Below are 23,295 nucleotides of genomic sequence, written 5' to 3'. Positions count from 1 at the left end.
GTGTGCTTATTAGAAGCTTTGCGAATGTGATTAGCTACACAGACTTGAGAAATAAGGTATCGATTGTGTGACTTTTTTAACATTGGTTATCAGCATTTTTCTGGTTGCTCCTTTCATCTTCTCCCCATGCATGCTCTTGGTCAGTTTTTCCTACTTAGTGGATGTTAAATCAGTGAGTTCAAAGCTGTATGTGTTTATTTACTGAGCTGCATGTTGGGCTTGAAGCTGAATTGAAGCTGGAGTGGCTCCAGTGACCTTGGCTTTGGTGGGGCAGCACACGGCCTGTAACCTCCCCCCAGGACTGGAGCCGCCAGTGCAGCAGACTGCATGAACCCAGAGCTTTCTCCACAAGGCTGGGAAAGTATTTCCCTGTCTTCTGTCGGTCTCGACCTCTTCATCTGAGCCAGTAGTAAACGTACATCCGTCGTCCATTTGGAGGAGGCTGTGGAGGTAAAAATAAAATGTGAATTGGGAGTCTCTGCAGAATCAGGGCGGAACAGGATAAAATTGCTGGGTGTGCTGTCCCAGATTTCAGTCTAACTCAAGCTGTGGCCGACTGCAGCCTGTAGTTATCCTAAACGCCTCCAACTCCTGCCTGATCTGGCACATAGTGCTTTCATTTGCGAAAGATAAAAGCGCTGTTGTCTTCTCAGCTGATTGGTTGTCGTGTGTATGCGTGCCTGTGCTCTGTAGGGCATGATAAATAATGCATGTGTATATAGTGGTCCTCCCCCTCCCCTTTGTACTACGAAGTCACAGGTGGCATTATCTTTTTAGCAAGAATGCTGTTTGTTTTTAAATCAGATCGGTGGCATAGATCTGAGGCCGTCTGCTGTCGGTTGCTTGATGTATGCTACCTGCCTTGATATGTGTTCTGCTGGAAAGCTGTTTGCTGAACAGATTGTGAGGCAGTGGTCTTGAAACACAGCATTGAGTTTCTGATAGGAATCGTTCTGACTGACTGAGGAAAAAATATTGGTAGGAGATGATGAGTTTACTCAGGCAAAATTCCTATTATTGGTATGAATGTTTACAGACTGATATGGACGTTCTACACATTTTTGATTTGTTATCGCTAGCTGGATTTCTTTTTACAATACATTTTTTGCATAATAACTTGGAAAGTATAGGATATTTAATTTTTTAGGTACATTTACAGAGCCATTCTTTTGAGTATTTTTTGTAATATAATGCCTGATGTAATGATATTTTATTTTATTCTGCATCAGATTTCATGAAAGGTACTGAGAAATCACTTGGGAATCTGAGGCTATTTTAAACCCTGTATATATTAGAAGTAACTACATTCTCAATGTGGCAGAGAGCTGCCAGGTGATTTTATTTTATCTGTGCTTCCTAATGCATTGCTCTTGAACATAGTAAACATGGACTTTTCTGTTAAATTTCTTGGGCGTCTACAAACCGCAAGTATTCTTGTCTGGGAAGATATCTCTGTTGTTATTCCTTAGCAAAGTTTGCCATTTTATTGGTGGGTTGTCTGAGCAGATGAGCATCAGCAAGGCTGGGCTCTCTCATCACACCTTCTCTGGCATGTTTGGACAGATGGCTTTTTACTGTGAGAGTCACACATGTCTGATAAATGTCTTCTTGTACACAAAGCAGAGACCATGAAGATCATGTTTCCTAAAAACCTTACACAGAATACAGACCAATTAAGGGATTTTCTTTCTACTTCTTGCCACATGCTCATATTTAGCAAACGTAGCATGAAACCAATCAGAAAATGTGTTGACTTCACTACAGGGACATGCTGTGAAAGGCACAGCTAGTCGTTGAAATAGTCAAAAGTGGAAATGGACCACAGCAGAGTTGCAGAGCAGTAGAATAGAACTTTTGTGTGATTGTGTGATATTGATTTTACATATTCTTCTCTCTTTTTCACAGTACAAATGCAAAAGCATGTGATTGATTTGTCTTTTACTGAGCTCAAGGTTTTTTTTTTTACCATGCTGCCTCAGGCTAGGAGTCAGGAATGGAAGGATTAGCTGTACTAGACATTTCAGACATTCATTGGGTATGCCATCCATCAATCTTCATTCGCTTGTCAGTTTTCCACTGTCGTACATTCAGCTCAGTTTTTATGTCTAGCCATGAATTTTACCAGTTGTGCAATCCCTCTTGAGGCCATGACACAAAACAAAGGTCATTTTACCACCATGTCTGATTCAATTATACTGCACAAGGTGTCAAAATCACCCATACTGCCTATCTGCAGCACACTGCAAGATTTTTTCTACCTCTGGTAGAAGAGTGAACAGGATGAAAGCCATTCATGAAACATTTCTTCCAATATTGATTGATTTGTATATTAGATGGACACGCAGCAAGCTCTCTTGATTTTGTGGAATCTCTCTCTCCCTTGGTATTTTTCATAGAAATCAACACTCTCGCTGTACTCATGACTCCCCCTTTTGAGTTGTAGGATTGCCTGCATTACCATCCAGGCTAGTTTCTGCCCAATTGAAAAAGGCCCAGTTTAGACTGTATATTTGAGTTGGTCATAACATTGAGTCCAGCTCTTGCTTAGGAATATTATAAACATTACACTGTAGATAAACAAGCAACTAAAACAGGAAGTGTTATACACAAGGTATCATCTTTGGATAAATGTGCAGAATTTTTTTATTCCCCTCCAAATATAAGTAGACTAAATTTTGTAGCAACCATTGTGGAAAAAGGTAATGTCTTCCACATTATTCTAATGTTTGGTGGTACTTTTATGTTAACTCAGTTCATATATACTTTATGCTCCATAATATTTGGACAAAGACATATTTTTTCTTGGCCTCCACTCTTTGCTCTGGCCATCACTCTGATACAAGTGGATCTTGGTCTCATCTGTCCACATAATTGTCCGTCTTTTTTCCACAACTCTGCAGGCTCTTTTAGGTACTTCTTCACAAATTGTAACTTGGCCATCCTGTTTTTGCAGCCAAATAGGGGTTAGCATCTTAAATGGTTGGCATTTATATAGCACCTTTATCCAAAGCGCTGTACAAGTGATGCTTCTCATTCACCCATTCATACTCACACTCACACACTGACGGCGGTTGGCTGCCATGCAAGGTGCCGACCAGCTCATCAGGAGCATTTCAGGGTTGGGAGTCTTGCTCAGGGACACTTCGGCACCGCCCGGGCGGGGGATCGAACCGGCAACCCTCCGACTGCCAGACGACTGCTCTTACTACCTGAGCCATGTCGCATCTTGCATTGTACCATCTGACACATCCATGCCTGCATCCAGAGGAGTGTTTCTGGTCTGTAGGACAGGTGTTTGGGGTTTTTTCTCCACCATGATAGTCATTTTTTGGTAATCCACTGTAGAGCTCTTCCTTGGCCTACTAGGCCATTTGTGATTAGTGAGCTCGCCAGTGCTTTCTTTGTTAATTATATTTCTCCAGGTGATTTTGGTAAGGTTTGGCTTATGTCTCCGACTGTCTTTTCAGCCTCATCATTGCTCCCATGACTTTCATTGGCATACCTGTACCTCCAGTCTCCGGGTTGAAAGATTCCATTAATGGACTTCAAAGGCAATCCCAAGCCTTGAATGAAGACTAGATACTGACAGCTCTCTTTTACCTGCCATAAGGAAGCAAGCAAGCAAAAATACCTGTGAAGCCATTTGTCCCAAACATTATGGTGTCCTGAAAGCTGAGAATGTGCACTTTTGCTATATGTTAATTGCTTGGTTACAATTCTAAAATTGTGGAGTTCAGACTGCAAGAAAAATATATGTATTTGTTCCTAACTTCATATGCGGCAATGCTCTTCAAGATAATAAGTTGATTTGAAAGCAGTCCTGTTTTTCATAGCTGGGCTTTACAGATTTAGTTAAGCTTTGAGGTTGAGCCGGAGCATTTGGGTGATATTTGAGGAATTTAGCACCCGTTAAGATGCACTCTCAGCAGTTTGTTATCGTATATTGCTGTGTCTGTGGGCTATCTACAACCTTTGAATTGAACAGGCAAAATTCACTGAGTGACAGTAGGTAAATTGAAAATGTTTCCATCTCACAGGGACTTAATAAATGCTCTGTGAAGAGAATGCATGGGTGTTGTATCTTCACTGCATGGCACTTCACCAATCTGGTTCTGAGTAACCATTCATTGGTTAGCCCTCACTGCCCTACTGGCACTGTCCATTTTGTCACAATTTTCACATCACCATCTGACATTCCCGCCTGTAGTAGGGTCTCACACCTCAAGATACTTGGTATGAAATGTCTTGATCAGTGCCGAACATCGGTGGTTCTAATCCCAGTGTAGCCACAATAAGATCCTTGAGCAAGGCCCTGAACCCTGCATTGCTCCAGGGGAGGATTGTCTCCTGCTTAGTGTAATCAACTGTATGTCGCTCTGGATAAGAGCGTCTGCCGAATGCCAATAATGTAATGTCTCCCAGCGAATGTATTATCCAATAAATGGGGAGTCATAATGGCAAGTATGACAAAAGCATAAATAATAAGTGAAAGGAACTGAACAGAAGCAGCAGCGAGGAAGGTGTCTGAGGGTGGCTGAGGCCTGTGTACATGGAGAAACTCTAAGCTGTGGCAGGAGTTTGGCTTTCTGTTTGTCATATGCACTGCTGAGTCATAGGACAACCAAACAAAGAACCAGAGCTAGTGAGAAAGTGCTCATGGGTTTTAGCTTGACAGTAATATGAATTAATTAATTTAGCAACTCAAAAGTTTATGCACTTTATAGAGCATTTTGTTACAGAGTTTATGCTTTCACTGTTCGTGCCCAATGTATGTTTGCCTGTTTTGGAACTGTTGGAACTATTTCCTATGACCTTGCAGCCTGTCCTCAAGGAAACTGTAGCATGGCTTGTTATAGCGACACTAATATATGGGTCCTTCAGTGTGAAGAACTTGAGTTGCTTCAGGACTGAGAAGGAAAAAGGTGTCAGCACAATATAAAAACAGATTTAATGTGTATCGTTGTGCTATGCTATAAAATGAATTGGCTCATATGTATAGCTTTTGGAATCATAAAATCACTTGGAGTACTTGGAATATCTTTTCTTGCTTTAGACCCCTGAATGCTATCTAAAAATACCCTTCATTGCGCATAAAAGCTGTCTCAGCCTATTAAAATTGAACTATCCTTTTAAGTGTTGAAAAAAATGATTTTTTTTTTTTACATTGCAGAATTCATCCAAAAGAAAAACAAAACAAGATAAAGTGCATTTTCTATTAACAGTACAGCATTATTAAAATGTATTTAAAATCATTTTTTATGTTTTTGCTAGTATCAGAAACATAAAAATTGTGAGAAAAATGCAACTACAACATCTTGTTCTAAGTATCCTCCCTCTTTACCACGATGACTTACTCAAAGTGTGGCATGTTCACACAAAGTTGTGACTAATGTGTACTTTGAGTGTCTAATGTGTTCTCCCATAATGCATCTCAACATGACATGGTCATTTCAATTAGTGGTCAAGAAGAAATCTATAGTAAAGCGGAATTCCCAAATGTGTGGCATGAATCAGGGGCCTCTTCATGTCAGATTTTAAATGGATACAGCCCTCCAGAATTTTTTTTCAGTTAGACAGCTGAATCATAATGACTGGTAAACTGAGATCCTGAAAGTAAAAACACTGCTACAGAAAGTAAAACTTGAAGGACAGACTTGACTGACAGATGTTGGCAACAGAGAGCAGGTGCTTTATATTACCAGGTCAGAAGTGCCTTACATTCCATTTCAGAAATCCTCATGCTCCCTCATTGAACCAGGCCTCTCTAATTTTTAAGGGCCGTAAAACGGATTAAGAATAAAATAAACCATACATTTCTGGACAGGACAAGAAAAGAAACTTGAGTTTACAATGTCACTTAAAAACGGGGCCCCATAAAATATAAAACACATATGCTCTCTTCCTGGCATTTGCAAAATGTGAGACAAAACGCAGATCTTCCATTGGGTCAGATATGTAGGGTCAGGGGGCAGTGGGTGAAAAGATCAAGGGTCACCCTGTGAAATGTGATGGTTCCAGCAGCTGCCTGAGGGGCTCCATCTTGACTTTCCCTCTCTCTGTTTGTGAGGTCTCCTCTGCAGATGCCCTGTGCCCTGCCCCAAGCCCTGAGGAGAAGTGAGCAGTGCCCCAGTGCCCATGGCTCCACCTGCGGGGAGCTCCCGAGCCCGCTGCATGCTCTCCCTGCAGGGCATGCTGGTCCTGCTGGCCGGGAGCTGGGCCGGCAGAGAGCCCTCCTGGGCCCCTGAGTCACCGTGCCACCGGGCGGAGCACCCCATCATCTCCCACTCAGGTACAGGCTGCTCATCCACTGCTGTTTTCCCAGGGGAGACTTCACACCATTAGCTGTTCAAATGTTTTAAGGTGTGATGTTACATCAAACTTTGAATGTTTTTCAACTATTGGTAACATATACAGTGCACTAGAATCGTGCCTATTTATGTACCTTTTGGAAATATGTGTTTATTACCTTTGAACAATCAGTATACACAATGCCTGATTGTGTCTAATACCATCTGTGTACACACTGAATTTACCCTGGTGTATTTTGGACACAGTCACAGAAGAGTGAAGGGTTCTGGTAATTGGCAGAATTCACTGGGAGAGTCTTTGTGAGGAGTAATTGAGTGGAAGGTCACATGGTCCACAGCTAAGGGAGCGATTCTGTGTTTGTCTTCCCGGTCGAAGTTGGTACCGCATGGTGTCTGTTGAGCATAATGAGCCCTGCTGGAGTGACAGCTCATCTAACACAATTTTATTTTTCAGCCATGCGTGGGTGACTTGTTGCCCACAGATGGCCTGCCTCTGAGTGCTTGTATTCCTTAATTCCTGTCCCTACCCTCAACACCACTCAATTAAATAGCATTACCATGGCTGCCCCACAACCATCTCCACAAGGGCCTTTTCCTCAAAAACACATTAAGAGCTAAACAAGCAAGAGGAGAAAGATGAGGAGGGGTAGGGATAGTGGTCAACATGATGGCAGCTGTTATAGAATTATATTTAAAATATATATGTAACATTTTTGGCAAAAAAATTGTCAATAACATAGAATAACAATGCATGTCATGCCTGTATGCCTTATGTCTTTTGAATGTACTTTAAACATGCTGAAATTAATTAAATTTGATACAAAGCAATGCTGTTACACAGAACTTCTAAAGATCTCAAGCTTTATCTCATAACTATACTATCTGAAAATTGTACTCTGTAATTTAAAGCTTTCCATTTCCACCATCACACAGCTGTCACCATGGAAATATGAAGGGTAGTGGTAGCAGCAGAGGACTGGAAATAACTGCTCAAGCCTTCTTGGATCATCTGAGTGCTTAAAACTGATCAGATCCTGAGAACAGAAGTCAGCTTTAGAGCTCTGGAGAGCACAATGTGTATCTTCTGTGTAATACATTGAGGCAAAACATGCTGAAACATAATACTTTGTTCAGCTCTCCGCCATGAAGTTATCACACTGCAAATGGGTGGCATCTTTTTTGCAATTTCAGTGATTGGGTTTCATAAATCTGAAAATAAATCTTTGGTTAGGTGCATTTTATTTATGTTTATGGAATTACATACAGAGGCATCTCCTGAGATGTTTGAAAATGTATTTCAATTTATGTTTTAAATGTGTACTTTCTTTTTGCACAACTCCCAACATACATACATTTAGTTTTGCACAATTCCCTACATACATCCAGTGGGACCCAGTGCATACACAATACAAAATCAGCAAGTCAACCCTTACAAATACAGCTCCAAATCCTGTGTGAGTTTGATATGTTTGATTGAACATAATCTTACATTTGTAAGCAGAAGGCAGAGTGCATGCTTATAGGTGAGACCAGTGTCATTTGTCTAGACTGGGCAGAGAGCCTCAGACATGCCTAGTCCTAACATGTCCCAATCAGTTCCATTATGCAAGTCAGGATACCTATTCACTGCAAATATTTTTTATGTTCCACGTTAAATGGTAAATGGTTGGCGTTTATATAGCGCCTTTATCGAAAGTGCTGTACAATTGATGCTTCTCTTTCAGCCATTCGAACACACACTCACTGGCAGTCGGAGGGTTGCCGGTTCGATTCCCCGCCCAGGGTGTGTCGACGTGTTCCATAGCAGGACACCTGCTAGCTAGCTGGTTGGTTGGTGCCTGGCAAGGCAGCCAATCGCTGTTTGTGTGTGAATGTGTGTATATGAATGGATGAATGAGACCATTTACCATTTACCATTGACCATTTACCATTTAGTTTGAAACATTTAGACAGTTCCTGTAGCCTTCTCCCTCTTGGAGGAAATTAACCATCTTCATTCCTTGAAGACAACTGTTTAGAGGAACCCATGGTTGTTAACACCAGACAGAACAGCCATGGCAGTTGGATACATTAAAAGACATGGCATTAATTCAGAATAAAAAGTTCAGCCCTGGAATTATACTCAGCTGACTCATTGAAGGAGTAAATTATCTGGTACTGGGCCTTAGTAATCTTTTTAAAATGAAACAAAGAATAATCCAAAATGATTCCCAGACCTTTGCAAAGGGCCCTTTTACTTTCTTTATAATTTCTAAAAAAAACAATCTTGCTTTAAAATTTGCAGAAAGGTCTCATATTTAACACTCATGTACCATTTAGAGTTCAGGTTTGCTTTCGATCACGTACTGATTCATTGCAACAGACATTTAAACCAGGGGTGCCCACATTTTTGCACCCCACTGTATAAAAATTTCATGTTACATGTTGGTGGTTCCTTCCTGCATATGTTGAAACATATGATGGATAATACTAGAACACACCTGCTTTAATATAAAACACCTGCTAAAATAACCTGCATTATTTTAAGAAATAATATAATTAAATTAATAGTGGTTTGTCAAATGTGAAAGACTAACAATTCAACTGGCCATTTGGCACCAAGGGTCCGTATCAAACTTTTTTGAGCCCAGCACTATGGTAGCCTCACGTGATACATAGAACAGCTGCCCTGGCATGAACACTGTAGACCATATACTATTCTTTAGAATTGAGATCTTATCATTGCAGACAAAGATTCTTTACACATATGAAGACTTTTGATGTAGTCACTGAGATTTTGTCTTGCAATTCTTCAGACAGGATAATTGCTCCATATAGCCTAGTTAAAATGATCTTATGAGCCACATAGTTTTTTATGGCATTTGTTCATTTGGATTACATTTTAAAGATGGAAACCAAAATTGTCTCTTGGGGCCTGTGTTTCAATGGAAATATGTGAGTTCAATGAATTAACAGGCCACATTTTTTATTCATGCATAATTTTGTTTTATTCCATAATAAAGTTATTCAAATGCATGAATGAACATATTCTGCAGACACAATTGCAGTGCATTATCCCCCCCTCCTTTCCCACAGTTGGCTGCATACATTTTTATGAGTACTTTAATTGTTTTTCATGTGATTTTACATGAAATTATATTGATTAAGTTTATACTTTAATCCCTATTTATTAGCCACTTTACAATCTATTCTGATGTGTGCATGTTTGATTCAGTCCTTAGCTGTGAAAGCATGGAGGATCATTTTGCTTGTTCTGACTCTGCACATGATACGGGCAAATTTCATCAGTGAAATTAAGAATTTACAAAGTCTGCACAATGGAAATCTACTGCAGTTGTGAATCCCCATGAAAACTGAAGCAGTATGAAGCCTTTCTTATACTTGGAAATGCCATGCCTAAAAACCAGCTCTCTGCTCTTTCCCCTCTGAAGTTATGTTGTGGCACGCATCTCTGGCTTCCACACATGTGTCTGTATAGGTTCAAAAGCTTGGAAGGTCTAAACAGTCCATTTTTATTTCTGCTGGGAGGACTATAAAGATGTTAAAAATAATCTTGGGGAGTGTAAGCTGTTGTTATGTTGGAGGCACACTGTGGTGGATTTCCACAAGTGTAGAAGGTTATATATGCTCAATTGCTTACAGTTATGTCCTGTGCTGCTTTATTGTGTGGTGGAGTTTTGGCTACCCAGAAAGGGTATGCCATATAAAAGAGTTACTCCAAACCTGTGCAGTTGTATTTACTCCATCGGGCAGCTGCTGCCTTGGTTTTGTATTGATGTTGGTTTCAAGTACACACGCTATAAATCCCATCAGAGCTCAACAGGGGTGTATTGTATAACATTTGCAAATTTCCTGATGAGCAAGATTCTAACCTACTGTATACCACAGGCACGACCTATAGGCCCCTCTGTTAGACTGCGGAATACTGGCACAAAAAGTCTGTTTAATATAAATCAAGCTCAAACATTTTGCATATTTGTGGATATACAGAAATGTTGTACAGAAAATGTATTTGAACTAACCACACAGGAGAAGATAATAATAAAAATAGATTATCTCGATACTGTTGTTGTTGAAGTGGAACTGTTCCCACAGATGTGTTATGCTAATGAGTGAACCTACCGTAGAAATGCGCAGATGAGCCAAAACATTATGCCTAATATGCTGTTGGTTCTTTGCGTGCTGCCAAAACAGCTCTGACCCGCCGAGGCATGGACTCAACAAGACCATCTAATACGTATATCCTTGACCATGCGCTGTTATGAGATAAACAGCATAATTCCCTTCATCAGTTAGTGGTCATAATGCTTTGACTCATCAGTGTATATTAAAACTGGATTCGAGTGTGCTGCTATATGAACTGAATTGGCATTTGCAACTTGTTCCAAAGCTGTTAGGGTGACAGACATCGCAAATGACGTGTCACTTGCTCAGGGTGTGGAATTTGTCATTAGCAAGGCCATAATGGCCAGTTTCGTAGGAACTTGGAAGTTGTGTTCAGGATGTGCTCATTTCTTGAAACCCAAAATTTTAGAAGGAAATTGATTTGAATTATGCTTTCAGAAATCAATAGGGCAAGGCCTTGATTACATTGATGTGGATATTTCAATCTGGAAATATGATGCAAGTTAAACTGTAGAACTATGATAAATCTAAAGTAAATAAAAGACTTGACACAACAGCTTCTGTGACTTGTGGTTAGTTAATTACAAAGAATATAGGGGAAAAAGACACCAACAAACTGGGATGTTAGATGCAGCTGCTGGCATTACTGACTGGCAAGAGAAGACAATGACATTTTAATTGGCCACGTGGGTGAAGTTGTCGTTTCTTTAAACAGAGTCAAATGTTTTCTATTTTCCACTGGCAATACTTTAAGGAGATGATATTCAACAGATCAAAATGTTATCAGCTCTGTGCTTGCTCTGTGTACCACATAATTATCACTGGGCCTTGTTATAAATGCACTGAAGATGTCACAATGTGTTTATATTAATCTTCCTCAGAGGCTGAAGGAGGGCATTAGGTCACCTTACTTTATGGTTTATCCACTCAAATGTTTTCAATCAACATGTCAGATGTACATTTTTACGGTACTTATTTGTGACCCAGGAGCGGTTTGTCCTGAATGATTTGTTAGCAGCCTTGGGTCATTCAGCCACCATAATTATGGTTCCTGTCTGAAAAAAAGGATACTTTACTGCCTGAAGTAGCATGAAAGAAAAATAAAATAAAAAATGCTAAACATGACCACCACATAACTTTTGAACTTGGTCTGCTAGTTAGGCAATGTGGTTAGGTATTTATATCTTACCATTCACCAAATAGGCTGCAGTTTTCACCCATCCAGATCCATGCCTAAATAAAATCAGGAGGGTGTTTGAGTGACATTGGTCAGCAGGGATTTGACCAGCAAAGATTGGCAGGAGTTACTCCCCCGATACTCACCACATCTTTACAATTTTGTGTAAATGTAGCTGTTCATTCTCTTTCTCTGTCTCTTCATGTCAGTATACTGCAGTATGCAATCACACATATCCCATGTTCCAAGTTTCTCAAAGCTGAAGGAATATTTCACATCCTCAGATCCAATTGTTACACCACCACCCCTCACCCACAAAATTGAAAATATGTATGTGTTGCATTATAAACTCATTATTGCAACCGCATTGTTGGAGCACTCGACCAGAACAATCCCAAGAGCAAGTGAAGAAATTGGAATTTGGAGTATGATTCTATTTTGGGCAGTGAGGTTCTCTGTTTTGGCGGGGCCCCAGCACTATGGTGAAAGCTAAAGGCTTACGGCCAGCAGCAAGCCCTAACCCTCAGTCGCAGCATGTGATTGAGATAGTGATGGGAGAATGAGCTTTCATCAACCACATAAAGGAAGCTGCTACAATGAGCAGGGGTGGAACTTAAGAATTGATAATTCATCACAGGCATTAGTTAAATTAAGTGAGCAAATGGAGAAGGAAAAAAAGGGAGCATATGGGAGCTCCACTTATTTTTGTTGTGATGAAATAAGTTGTGGCTTGAGATAGATTGTTCTCTGTTCTGAGGATTCAGATGCCCATTGGATATAGTTAGTCTAAATTGTATACTGAATTGAATACGTGTTGATAAACAGTACTATGTTTATAGATTAATGCATAGATCCTGGTCCTAAGCTGACCTTAGTGAGCTAATATTAGCCAGTGATATAGGTAGCCAGTGGATGGAGACCGGAAGTGGAGTGACAGGGCTGAGCCTGGGGAGGTGGTAGATCAGGTGAGCAGCAGTGATCTGGATGTGTTTCATTAGCATAGCTGTGATAAGGCAGGCTATGAGAGAATACTGTATGACACTTGACATCAAGAGAAAGAGGAGTGGACTAAAGGCCGGAAACTGGGGGACACCTATTGAAAGATTAAGATGTGTCAAAACTGTGCCCCCACATGTAACCAGTGGGGAGAGACTATCAAGGTGGGCAGCAGACCAGAGTTTTGCCACAGATCCTTTACACAGTCAGGGACGAGAGTAGGGGGCAGTGGTCAACTGTGTTAAATTCTACAGTCAGGTTGAGGAGGAATAGAAAGGAGGAGATAGATGCTGCCTTCGCTGAGTGACTGCAAGGACTCTGTCTCTGTTAAGTGGCCACCCCCGGAGGGAAAGCAGCGAGCTGTAGGACTAGATGAAGTAGCCGTGTGAAGACTGACTGGCAGTTCCATAGGCCCCCTGCAACAAAGGAGGGTAGAGGAGATTGGAAAGGGCTCTGTGCAGAGTAGAACCATTATGGCGGGCGCGCCAGACCGGAGGAAAGAATCACATAGAATGTTATAAGCTGCATGCGGTCCTATGGTCCTATCAGTAGCCTTGTTGTACTCCTTTGATGGTCTTCCATAGATAGACTTGCTTGTCATTCCAAGCTTTTGCCGAGTCTTCATTCACCCGAGGCTGCTTCTACAGCTGCTGTCTGCTTGAGACACTGCTCTCAATGATTTATCAGCTAGGCATCAGCCAAAATAAACCTAGCTAATTAGCAGTTGAAGGCCGTTAGCCACATCACTGATCACTCCACGAAAGTAGTCCAACCAAGTGCTATGATTACTTGCTCCTATTCAAAAACTTGTTGCAATGAACATAAAAGTTAGTTATGTCTATGCCAACTAAAACACTGACACCAATTATAAAACAGACACTTCGCCCCCTCAACAATGACAAATGCTGCTCATGTATGCCTGAAAATAATATTCGGTTTGATACACTGTTTGAATTTGACTAATGAATGTCGTCTTTAATTGGCTGCCTTAGCCAAAACACACCTAGGTAATTAACATTTGGATATGCCTTGCCTTGTCACTAATCACTCCACCAAAGCAGTCCAAACAAACACTATGATTAACTACTGCTGCTCTTAAAACAACACAAAAACTGTTTATATCTATAGATCAGCTAAAACCCTGACATCAATTAAAAAGCAGGCACTTAGCCCAAATGCAGCTCATGCAATAATGCACTGTTCGATATACTGTTCGGTTCCATTCATTACCCAACAGAAATGTATCCAAAATGATGATCTTCTGCTTACATGAAAGTCATGTGAATCGCAAACAACCAAAATAAAAACAGGCTGGGCCAATACATCACTACTCTTATGAATGACTACACAGGCTTAATATGAGAAAAATAAATCCCATTTCTATCTTCTTATTTCCTGAAAACTTGCAATCTCATATAAAGTGAAGGGCTTCCTACTGGGATTGGGAAGATTTATGGAGGTAGGCTTGGTAGCTGAAGTTGTGTATCCTTAAGGGAGCTGCTGCTACATTTGTATGCTCTGAATACTTTCCTCCACATGAAAAACGACCCCATCACTCTTATTGGAAGGCAAATCCTAAGTTCGTTTCCTAGCATCACTGAGGCCAGAACTGTTCACTGAACTGAAAACTCTGCAGCAATATAGCGCATGATGACATTTGCTGTGACTTGTTATTTTGACTACTATTCAATGAGCTTCCAGCATTCTGAGGCCACATTGTAGTGATTGTTTCAGTTTCCTTTATAAAAATTAAAGGACCTTATAGAAATATAGCACCTGTGTTAATGTTTTCATACTCATGCAAAAGATATTGTTGTGTGTGGACGGTAGTATTATCATCAGCCAAAGCTTGTAGTCAAAGACAAAGTGATCAGGTGAAATCAGCGGTTTTGATTTTGATTTCCCCGGGTGAGATGGATTATGGTTCCTGTCAATACTTGTTCTGACAGGTGAAGCGTGGTGGCAGATGAATCTGACACCTCTCTATTTCCACTCTACCACTGCAGAGATAATAAATGTTCTTGAAATCACAAGTTGCCTGTGAACTATGTCACCCATCATGTTGATAAAAAATAAAAACATATGACATGATAGAGGTGGTCTAAACGTATTAATTTATTCAAAAGAGACACAATCTTGTTTCTGTATAAAGTCTATTCTGAAAAAGATGTAGTGTGGGAGGCAGGGCGGTTAGAGAACAAACATAGCTGTGGTCATCCTCAGCACGTCTCAGATTTCAAAGGGGAAAGAGACAGTTGAACATCGTTTTGTGACACCCGAGGTCTGTCGGCCGCGCCAGGGGTTAAGGGGTGTGGCGCCAAAGCGAAGGAAGAGGCCAGGGTATCCGTCTGCGAACCTCAGCCGTGGCCACGCGGGAGGCGCTTCTCCCTGGAAAGAGAGGACACAAGTCTGACAGCTGAAGCGCAGTCCGTGTGTTCTGTGTCAAATATATTATGATCACCTTTCACAGCTGCTCAGCCTCTGATTTACCCCTCTTTTCCTCCTCTCCTCACCGCAGAGATCGAGCCGTGGATACACAGGTTCAGGGCAGAAGGCACAGTCGATTACTCACAGCTGACCTTTGACCCGGGCCAGAACGAACTGATTGTGGGAGCCAGGTAACTTCATCATCTCTTTATAAATATGTATTTGAATGTTGAGGAGCCAGATTTGGCCACAGGGTTTGGTTGTATTTTATGATCGTGTCTGACACCCAAATGAAATGTCGTCCCTTGAGATTCCGGTAAGATTTGCAGAAAATTGTGGCATGTGGAAGCTGTATTAATTTACTAACGGGCATGGGGGAGATTTAAAGAAGAGCATGTCTCTGTATTGTGAGGTGACTGTACCCGTAAATGTTTACTCAGCCTTTAGGGCCCAAAAACATAAACCTGCATAAAAAACATTGTAAACATTGTCAATTATTTTCACCTTTGGACTGGATATTGGACCGCATTTTCAGGCAGTTAGTTACATTCTTAATTATACTTTGTGCTAAGGCATTTCTATTTTGTTGGATAAAAGTTATATATTATAACAGTTTGTACTATAACTGTAGTTCATTACAAAGTCATTCAACTCAAATTATTAATTTGGTTACTGCAATTTGAAAAAGGCATCTTGTGAGACCCATTCATCCTCGTCACTATTCCCTATAGCAGACAGGTATTTATTTAAAAAGCATACTTTTTGTATAATCAGTGTTGGTCACCTTATGGGACACTCATTTTTTGAACCTACTATTTTGGCTTGCATTCCTTTTGAAGTACAATGACATAGATTTTATACACATAAGGCTAGGCTATTTTCAAAGAAATATGTTTCTAGCACATCTGAAGGCTATAACCTAGTCTGTAACTGGATGCGTGTGAAATGTGAGTTAAATTGGGCACTGCTGTCATCAGTTAAGCAGGGAAGAAAAACAGGAAATTGGAAGAAGAAAGAATAAAAGATCAAAACTGAAACAAAAAATATCCCTTTAGGCTTTCGGCTCTTAAGTTGAAAAAGCTGGAAACTACTATGAATGGACAATTAGCATAACCATAGTGAATCATGGCCCTTTACTCAGGCAAGTGTCGGAAAGGAGATAAACAATATTTGGTGGCATGGTGAAGAAAAACGGCAGCATTGCAGCGCTTCAGAATTCCACGCTTGACGTAACATTCTATTAGATAGTACGGAGCTGACATTAATCAGGAGGGGAAAGAACCCATTCCACTCTTTTCCTCTTTCAGAAGCTCACCCGACCAAAAAATACAGTGCTTCCCCTTCTGATCAATGCACCATGCCTGTTTCATGGTGGCACATCCTCAACAAGCAGAAAAGCTTTCAGCACAGGAAAACATTTGCAATTTGTCATTTTTAAATTCCAGTGAATCTGTCTGCATCTCGTTTCATTTCACTGAAACTGTACATTTAGACTAAATGTGAGTTTTTACTAACGTAAGTACACAGAATATGTTTTGGTTTGTGAAATGTCTTGGGTTAGAGAACGACTCACAAGCCTGAAGTTTTTGTTTTCTTTTATATGTGAGACCCAAAACTATATCTGGAACTCACATGTTTACATTCTTCTACACCATATCATCAACAGTGACAAACCGTTAACCATTAGGATGGGGCATAAAGTGTAACGATCACTGTGGTTGGATTCAGAGGTGAACCAAGCCCATAAGCTTCAGTAACGTGAAATTGACTGAAACTTTTCTTGTTTTAAATGGCATTGTAATTATACAGTCCTCCCATATGGTATTGTAATTTAGATGTTATGATATTCATGGTTCCTCATCATGAGTGACTTGACTGAGCCAAAAAGTCTATGTAAGCTTTTTGGACATAGAAAACTGAAATTCACTTTATATGAACTGTAGTTGTTTTCTAATGCACATCATGTTCTGCTGATCTCTCTTGACATGCAGGCAGCACAGCGACATAGTCTTTTAGCTGCCTGCAGCTATAGTTATGAAATTGTTATTAACTTTCATTGTCTGTCACTTCATTTTTAATTTAGATGAGCCATTCTGTGCTTCTGTGATTCTCTGCAGAGGACCTTTGAGAGGACGATGAGCTCCCTGTTTGTTAGGGATCATGAGCGTTCACTCAGCCTCTAATGGCCTCAATACAGCTTGTCAATACAGCTGCCGTCTGCAAAGGGCACATAGGATGGCCAGAGAGACTAGCAGCAGGAGAAGCATCTGAAGCTGTGGGAATTGGCTAATGCATTTTAAATGGAAGTTAGGGTAGGTAACAGGAAGCATGGGAGATACTGCTGAGGCTGAAAGAAAAGAATGGAATGGAAAGGTTTGACATAAGATGGGAAACACGTACATCTGCAGTGTATAAGTGTGTCTGTGTGTATGTACGTGCTGTATGTGTATATATAAAAGGAAGTTGTGTGTGTCTTTATATGTGTGTGTGTGTGTGTGTTTGTGTGTTCATGGTACAGTTCTCTGCAGACAATAGAGTCACCACTGTGCGGATCCATTGGCGTGGCTTACAATTCAAAAGCTGAAACGTGTTATGAAATGATAGAGGAGGGAAGTTGTCGTTATGGGAGCTATCAATAGCAGTGCATTAGATGCTATTTTATTGCTGTTGTCATACATTTTTATCAGACAGTAGCCCTATGAGTTCCCCGCGGTCGACCGTCTCCTGTTCCACCTCAACTGGAGATCAATGCGGTTCAATATGTACTAAGTCACTAGCCTGACCTACTTGTGTTAGTGGTCTGGAAGTAGTGTCAATGGGCAGAGCAGTGATCCTTCCTGCTCAGTCAATTGTGTAGATTTAGGAATGTCCCCCTAGGGCGGTGGTTTGCCTCCACTACAGTTCTGTGGAATCTACTCTGGTCTCTCTCTGTTCTCCCTGGCTGGCCCCATGGAGTTGTGCAGAGGGAGGCACTGATGGGATTATCAGGGCTTTTGGGTAGAAGGCTTGAGTGGACAGCATGCACATCTTCATACACTTCAGAAATACACTCCATTCTGTTTCATTATTCAAGAATCAATGCTGGCCACTTGCTGTTCATTCCAAGTTTAGCTTTTAATTTCCATTATAAAACAAATACACAGAGGCACAACATGATATTAGCAATGTATCCCTGTGGTACTGTTGTACTTCTCTGTTTTTTCAGCTTGGACAGTTTAGACTCACTGATGAAATGTATCAGTTTAGTGGAGTTGGATCTAATCTTACAGAGAATTATGTTCTCCCACTGGTAATTGCAGATTAATTGCTTTTTAATGCAAAAAGCCTCATTCAACTTTTACACTGATATTTCAGACATGCGTAGGCTATGCAAATTATTTGTGCCATGGGAACAAAGACAAAGTCTGTTATCAAATCCTCATATTGTATCATATTGTATCATTATGTATTTAACAAATTAATAATCAGGTAATTGGTCAGTAGTGCATAAAAGCCTATTAGGATTTACAGAAATGTCTGCCAATATCCTCTAAATCAAAGAATGTGGCCTGCCTAGGTGCTATATGAAATGCCTGCTCAGATGCTATGAAATTTAGGTTACTGCTTTGGAAAATACTGTAATGATATCGACAGGCTATAATAGGTTTAAAGAGAGTTTTTAGTCACGATGCAATGAATAAGATGCTATTGATTTATGTCAGTACAGTAAGTAGGCTCTAGTCATAGTATGCTGTTCTGTTACTTTAAATCTCACTAATCTTCAGTATGATTGCCTGTAGTTATCATATGTGTTTCTATTGATCCTCCTGACACTGTGTGGCAGCACCTACGACCTTTTGATGTTAAAAGGTGTTGCATTAATTAATAACTACTTGCTGCATTTCCTAATAATGCCTTAATTTGATTGCCTGCAGGTGCAGGTATTGTTTGGTTGACTAGTATTATTATGCGCTGACTGTTGTACTTTATTTTACACTGTGTGTTTTGGTGGTCAGGGATGTTGGTTTGGCAGAAATGTGTGATATTCTTTTTCAAACAGAAATAGAGATTTTAGTGCCTATCATTCATGACAAACAGTGTTCGAGTTCTCCGGAGATTACTACACCTTGGTAGTAATACTGCTTTGTTGAAAATCTGTGCTCTTTTTTATTGTCAAAAACCCTTTTTCTTTCAGAAATCACCTCTTCAGGCTACATTTGGAGGACCTCTCTTTAATCCAGGTCTGTAACTTCTCCTTAATACTCTCCGCCCATCTCTCTTTCTCCCTGTCATTGTATTTCTTCTCCCTTACTTCCTCTCCCTCATCTCCTCTATCTTCTCTGTCTCTCTCCCGCTCTTTCAGCACACGAGTACCATGTCAGCCAGTGAACTGCCGTATGAACAGGGCAAGGAGAGAGCTTACCTTTAATTGACAGTACTTACACGTAACTGAATGAACCTGTTTTGAATGGTTTTTCACTCTGAGTAAGCATGCCGGTTCAAACCAGTCACCCATGGTTCATCGTCTCCATTAAGCTGGGTAGGAAATAAAAATGCTGTTGAATGTTAAGATGAATACAAGTACCTTATCTTTTTAAAGCTTGGCATTTGAAATTCTTGTCAGCCATATATGCCATTCTTGTGGTTCAAAGCTTGTTTTACTCCCATACTCATTTTATGACTTGCTGTTGTATTTACAGCTTGTTTTTGGCGCACCTGCTGAATAGATTTGGCTTTTATTTGCTTGCTCTCTCTCTGTTTCTGTGTCTCTCTCTCTCGGTTTATTTGTGGGGCTCTTCAAAGCTGTAAGCATCCAGGGACAGTAATAATGTACTCCTATTTGAGTGATCGGCATCTAAATAGTGTCTGGCAACACAGCATATAATACATACCTATATACAGTACATATAAACAACTATACTTAACAATATTTATAATAAAACCATTTTGATGTTGTGATTGTTGTGAGTGAAGCCAACAAAAATGTTGTCCCTACAACAGTGTTATGTTTCTTGCAGCTATTTTTCTTCTGTGGTTTCTTTCTTAAAGTAAAATATTAATTCAGAACAATAGGCAATAATTTTTCGTTTTTTGTTTTTCTCACTATTTCTGGATCTGAAAAAAGGGAAAAATCTACTTGCATTACAGCATATAAGAAACTGCAAAGGCAGAGACATGCATCAGTGTAGGTTTTACGTCAACATCCGCAGGCTTAAATAAACACTAGAGAAGCTACTCGGTATGATATATGTTGAAAAGAGAGAGATAGTGTGTATGTAAATATTTGTATTACACGAAAAATGTACTCATTTCTAAGCTTCCATTAGGGAAAGAAAGATTGGAGATTTGCAAAAGCTCTCTAGTCGCTCACTCTAAGGAAGGAGTCAGGGAGAAGGCCATGAGCCTCATGTCCTCTATTATGATTAATCAGTAGCATTAAGGAGCAGGCGTCGGTCTGAGACCAAAGTACTCCTCCACTTGCCTAACTGTGGTACTGGACAACCATGGCGTGAGATGGACCACTGTCCCACCCTTACCAGCTGTGTGTGTGGCCTGACAACATGTTTGAAAATGTGGAGCAATCCAAGGCAGTGTGTGTATCAACCAACGAGCAATAGGCATCAATCACCACATAAGGGACAAGCGACTAGTTGGTAAGCCATCCTTGGGGTACCTGCAGTTAAGCGCATGTTTCTTGCCAAGCATACTGTAAATACACATTGACTGACTGGGTGAGGATTGCCTTGCACTTAGCTGGAATGTTTGCAGTCTTAGAGGATTTAGTGCTACCTTTCTGTCAGCGGCTGACAGTTTTTCAGTGCAGTAATCAGATGCTGAGGTTGATTAAACCCAACCCTGCTAGGGTTTACCAACACCCATCAATAAGATCCTAACACCTTCATGACCCTATCTATTGCCCCTGATTTAAATTGGAGCCACAATTTGTGACCCTTGATTGACCGCTATGCTGCCCAAACCTCTGCCAGCAACACTTACCTTTGAGCCAGTAACCGCTTTACACACCGCAGGCCACCCAGTACTACAGTAAATCTCTGCTTGGAGGATGAGCATATCTTTCACTGAAACTTTGTATTCTATTGGTGGCTGTGGGTAAACCTGAATTCTGTCGTATCTGAGGAACTGTGGCCATTGTAAAACCTGCCCTTACCTGGTGGTTTAAAGCCAGTTGTGCCCTGCTAAGGGAGAGTCCAGACCCCCTTCTGGGCCCCCACCCTCCCACCATCAACTTTGGTTCTGCTTGGATGCAATTTTCCTTTTGGTTTATAAAAAAATATACATACTTTTTTCATCCTTCAACCCTACCACACTCCAACCCCCCATTCTCTCTCTTTCTCCCCCTCACTGGGGTTTGGTGGTAGTTAATTCATTGCTTTAGCTGGTTTAGCTTTAGTGTTAATAAATATTGTTGTTTCATTACTCTCTGCACAACCAGCAAATTTAATGAAATTTGACATTTTCAACATCATCCAGTTAACTGCAAACTTACAGTATGTACATTGTGTTTTTCCATAAACAATGATAAAACAATGTTTTACCAGCATGCATATTGTACAAATTATATGTTTGTTTACATTGCTTGGTGAAAAACTGCAATTTCTAACCCATTGAGTGAGTAGCCAGATGTTGATGTTTGAGTGAGATTTGTAGCCCTGTGAAAGGCAGAGGAATCCTTTGATGGCTGTGTGTAATCAGCAGGCCGCCTGCTTGCATGCTTAGAGGCGAGAGGAGGGGGCGCGGTGAAAGGCCAGGGGGCACGGCTGCAGCCTTTTGTTGTGGTCTGCTGAGAGCATGCTCGCGTGGCCTCTACATTACTCACCAGACGGGCGTGCCACTCCCCCCTCTAATCCCCCCTCCTCCCCGCTGACCTCCTTAGCTCTGATGCCGGCACAAACCCCGGCTCATTCGCCCCTCGCCAAACTCAGCAACTTCAGGGCTAAAGTCCATTTTATAGATTTTCTTTCTTGGGAGACAGATGACGTTTGCAGGGCCCTATTGAATTCTGTTAGTAATACTTTGGTGCATAACTGAATGGTGGAGAGATTCTGGAACAGGTCCCGAAAAACTCCCTGCAGAGTTTCTTCTGATTGTTTCAAACAGTGTTTCGTCACGTCTTCATCTGATTAAATGCAAGGTTGAGATTGAAGGCTAGAATCAATGACTGGAAAGGAAACTTTTTTTTCGAGTTACCTCTTCCATGTAGCTCTGCCATACAAAATAAATCCTACTTAACCTCCAAGCTCAGTGTAATTGCTCAACCCCAATACATTACAACAGCAAATGGTCTGCAAGTACAAATCAGACAGTACGTACGGTACAGAAAGAGTACAGAAAACACAACTGCCAAAGGTGAACATTGTTCATTTAGCTTACTGATAGGTGCCTTATATAGTCAGTAGAAAATATAAATCTTTACAATAAACATTATATGCTCAGTGGAATACACACTAATGTACTATCTTAACCAGATATATGACCCACTGATGTCCACTATTATCTCTAGTTAAACATATACAGGACATATTGAAACATATACAAACATATTCAGTTGTCCTCAGAATCAAGAATTCTCATCCTAAGAGGTTTTCAGGAGTGTGAGAGGTTTTTATGTGTGTTCTGACAACTGAGGACAGGAGACTCAAACTGGCATCCATAACGTTGAGAGAAAAAAGAATCTGTAGTGCATGAAATCACAGTTATAGCCCATCTATTGTACATAAACAGACCAGAAGAGCTTTTATGGTCAAATAAAGAAAAGTGATATGTGGTAAATACTTATCAACAGCAGTGAGTTGCATCTCAGCCGAAAAGTAAACTTCTGAACTGCTGAAAATTAAGTTGTGATTAAAATGGCAATAAAATAATTCCTTGCAACAGCACTATGTGTGGCAGATGCCCTTAGTTGATTAGACACTATGTCACATATATAGTTTGCCTGAAATCAATGGCAGTCTGAGAGCTCATATCATAATCTGCTCACTCTCTTTTTATACGTCTATGGATGCCATTTGCTTCTCTGTAATGAAAACAAAAACGGTGATGCTGCGGCAATTGTGGTGGAGCTGCTTCATAAAATTACCAAGAGGAGCAGACTAGATAGATCGAACACAACAGTGTGTGCTTGTTTTGATTGTACATTGGGGGGGGGGGGGGGGCAGGTCTGTGAGGTTTATGTTTGCAATATGAACTTTGAATCGACTGGCCTCACAAAGTAATAACCTTAACCCGATTTTTAAAATGATGCTCTACTTGTCGCTCCACAAT

The 23,295-nt window shown here is 40.6% G+C and overlaps 1 protein-coding gene across 2 annotated transcripts in view; it reads left to right on the top strand.

The window, feature by feature from the left end:
* Nucleotides 1-23,295, top strand: part of sema5a (sema domain, seven thrombospondin repeats (type 1 and type 1-like), transmembrane domain (TM) and short cytoplasmic domain, (semaphorin) 5A) — a 96,322-nt gene that overhangs the window by 18,262 nt on the left and 54,765 nt on the right. For both annotated transcript variants that reach the window (XR_009708538.1, XM_061238701.1), the window contains exons 2-4: nucleotides 6,068-6,289; nucleotides 15,125-15,224; nucleotides 19,208-19,253. Coding sequence is in view for 1 of the 2 variants with exons in the window: in XM_061238701.1 (XP_061094685.1) it covers nucleotides 6,136-6,289; nucleotides 15,125-15,224; nucleotides 19,208-19,253 (300 nt within the window). In the remaining variant the exon portion in view is untranslated. The remainder of the gene's footprint in view (nucleotides 1-6,067; nucleotides 6,290-15,124; nucleotides 15,225-19,207; nucleotides 19,254-23,295) is intronic.

Source organism: Conger conger, chromosome 4 (genome assembly GCF_963514075.1).
Source record: "Conger conger chromosome 4, fConCon1.1, whole genome shotgun sequence".
Taxonomy (NCBI): domain Eukaryota; kingdom Metazoa; phylum Chordata; class Actinopteri; order Anguilliformes; family Congridae; genus Conger; species Conger conger.
The sequence above is the reverse complement of the archived record's forward strand: the minus strand, read 5'-3'. Positions and strand labels throughout refer to the sequence as shown.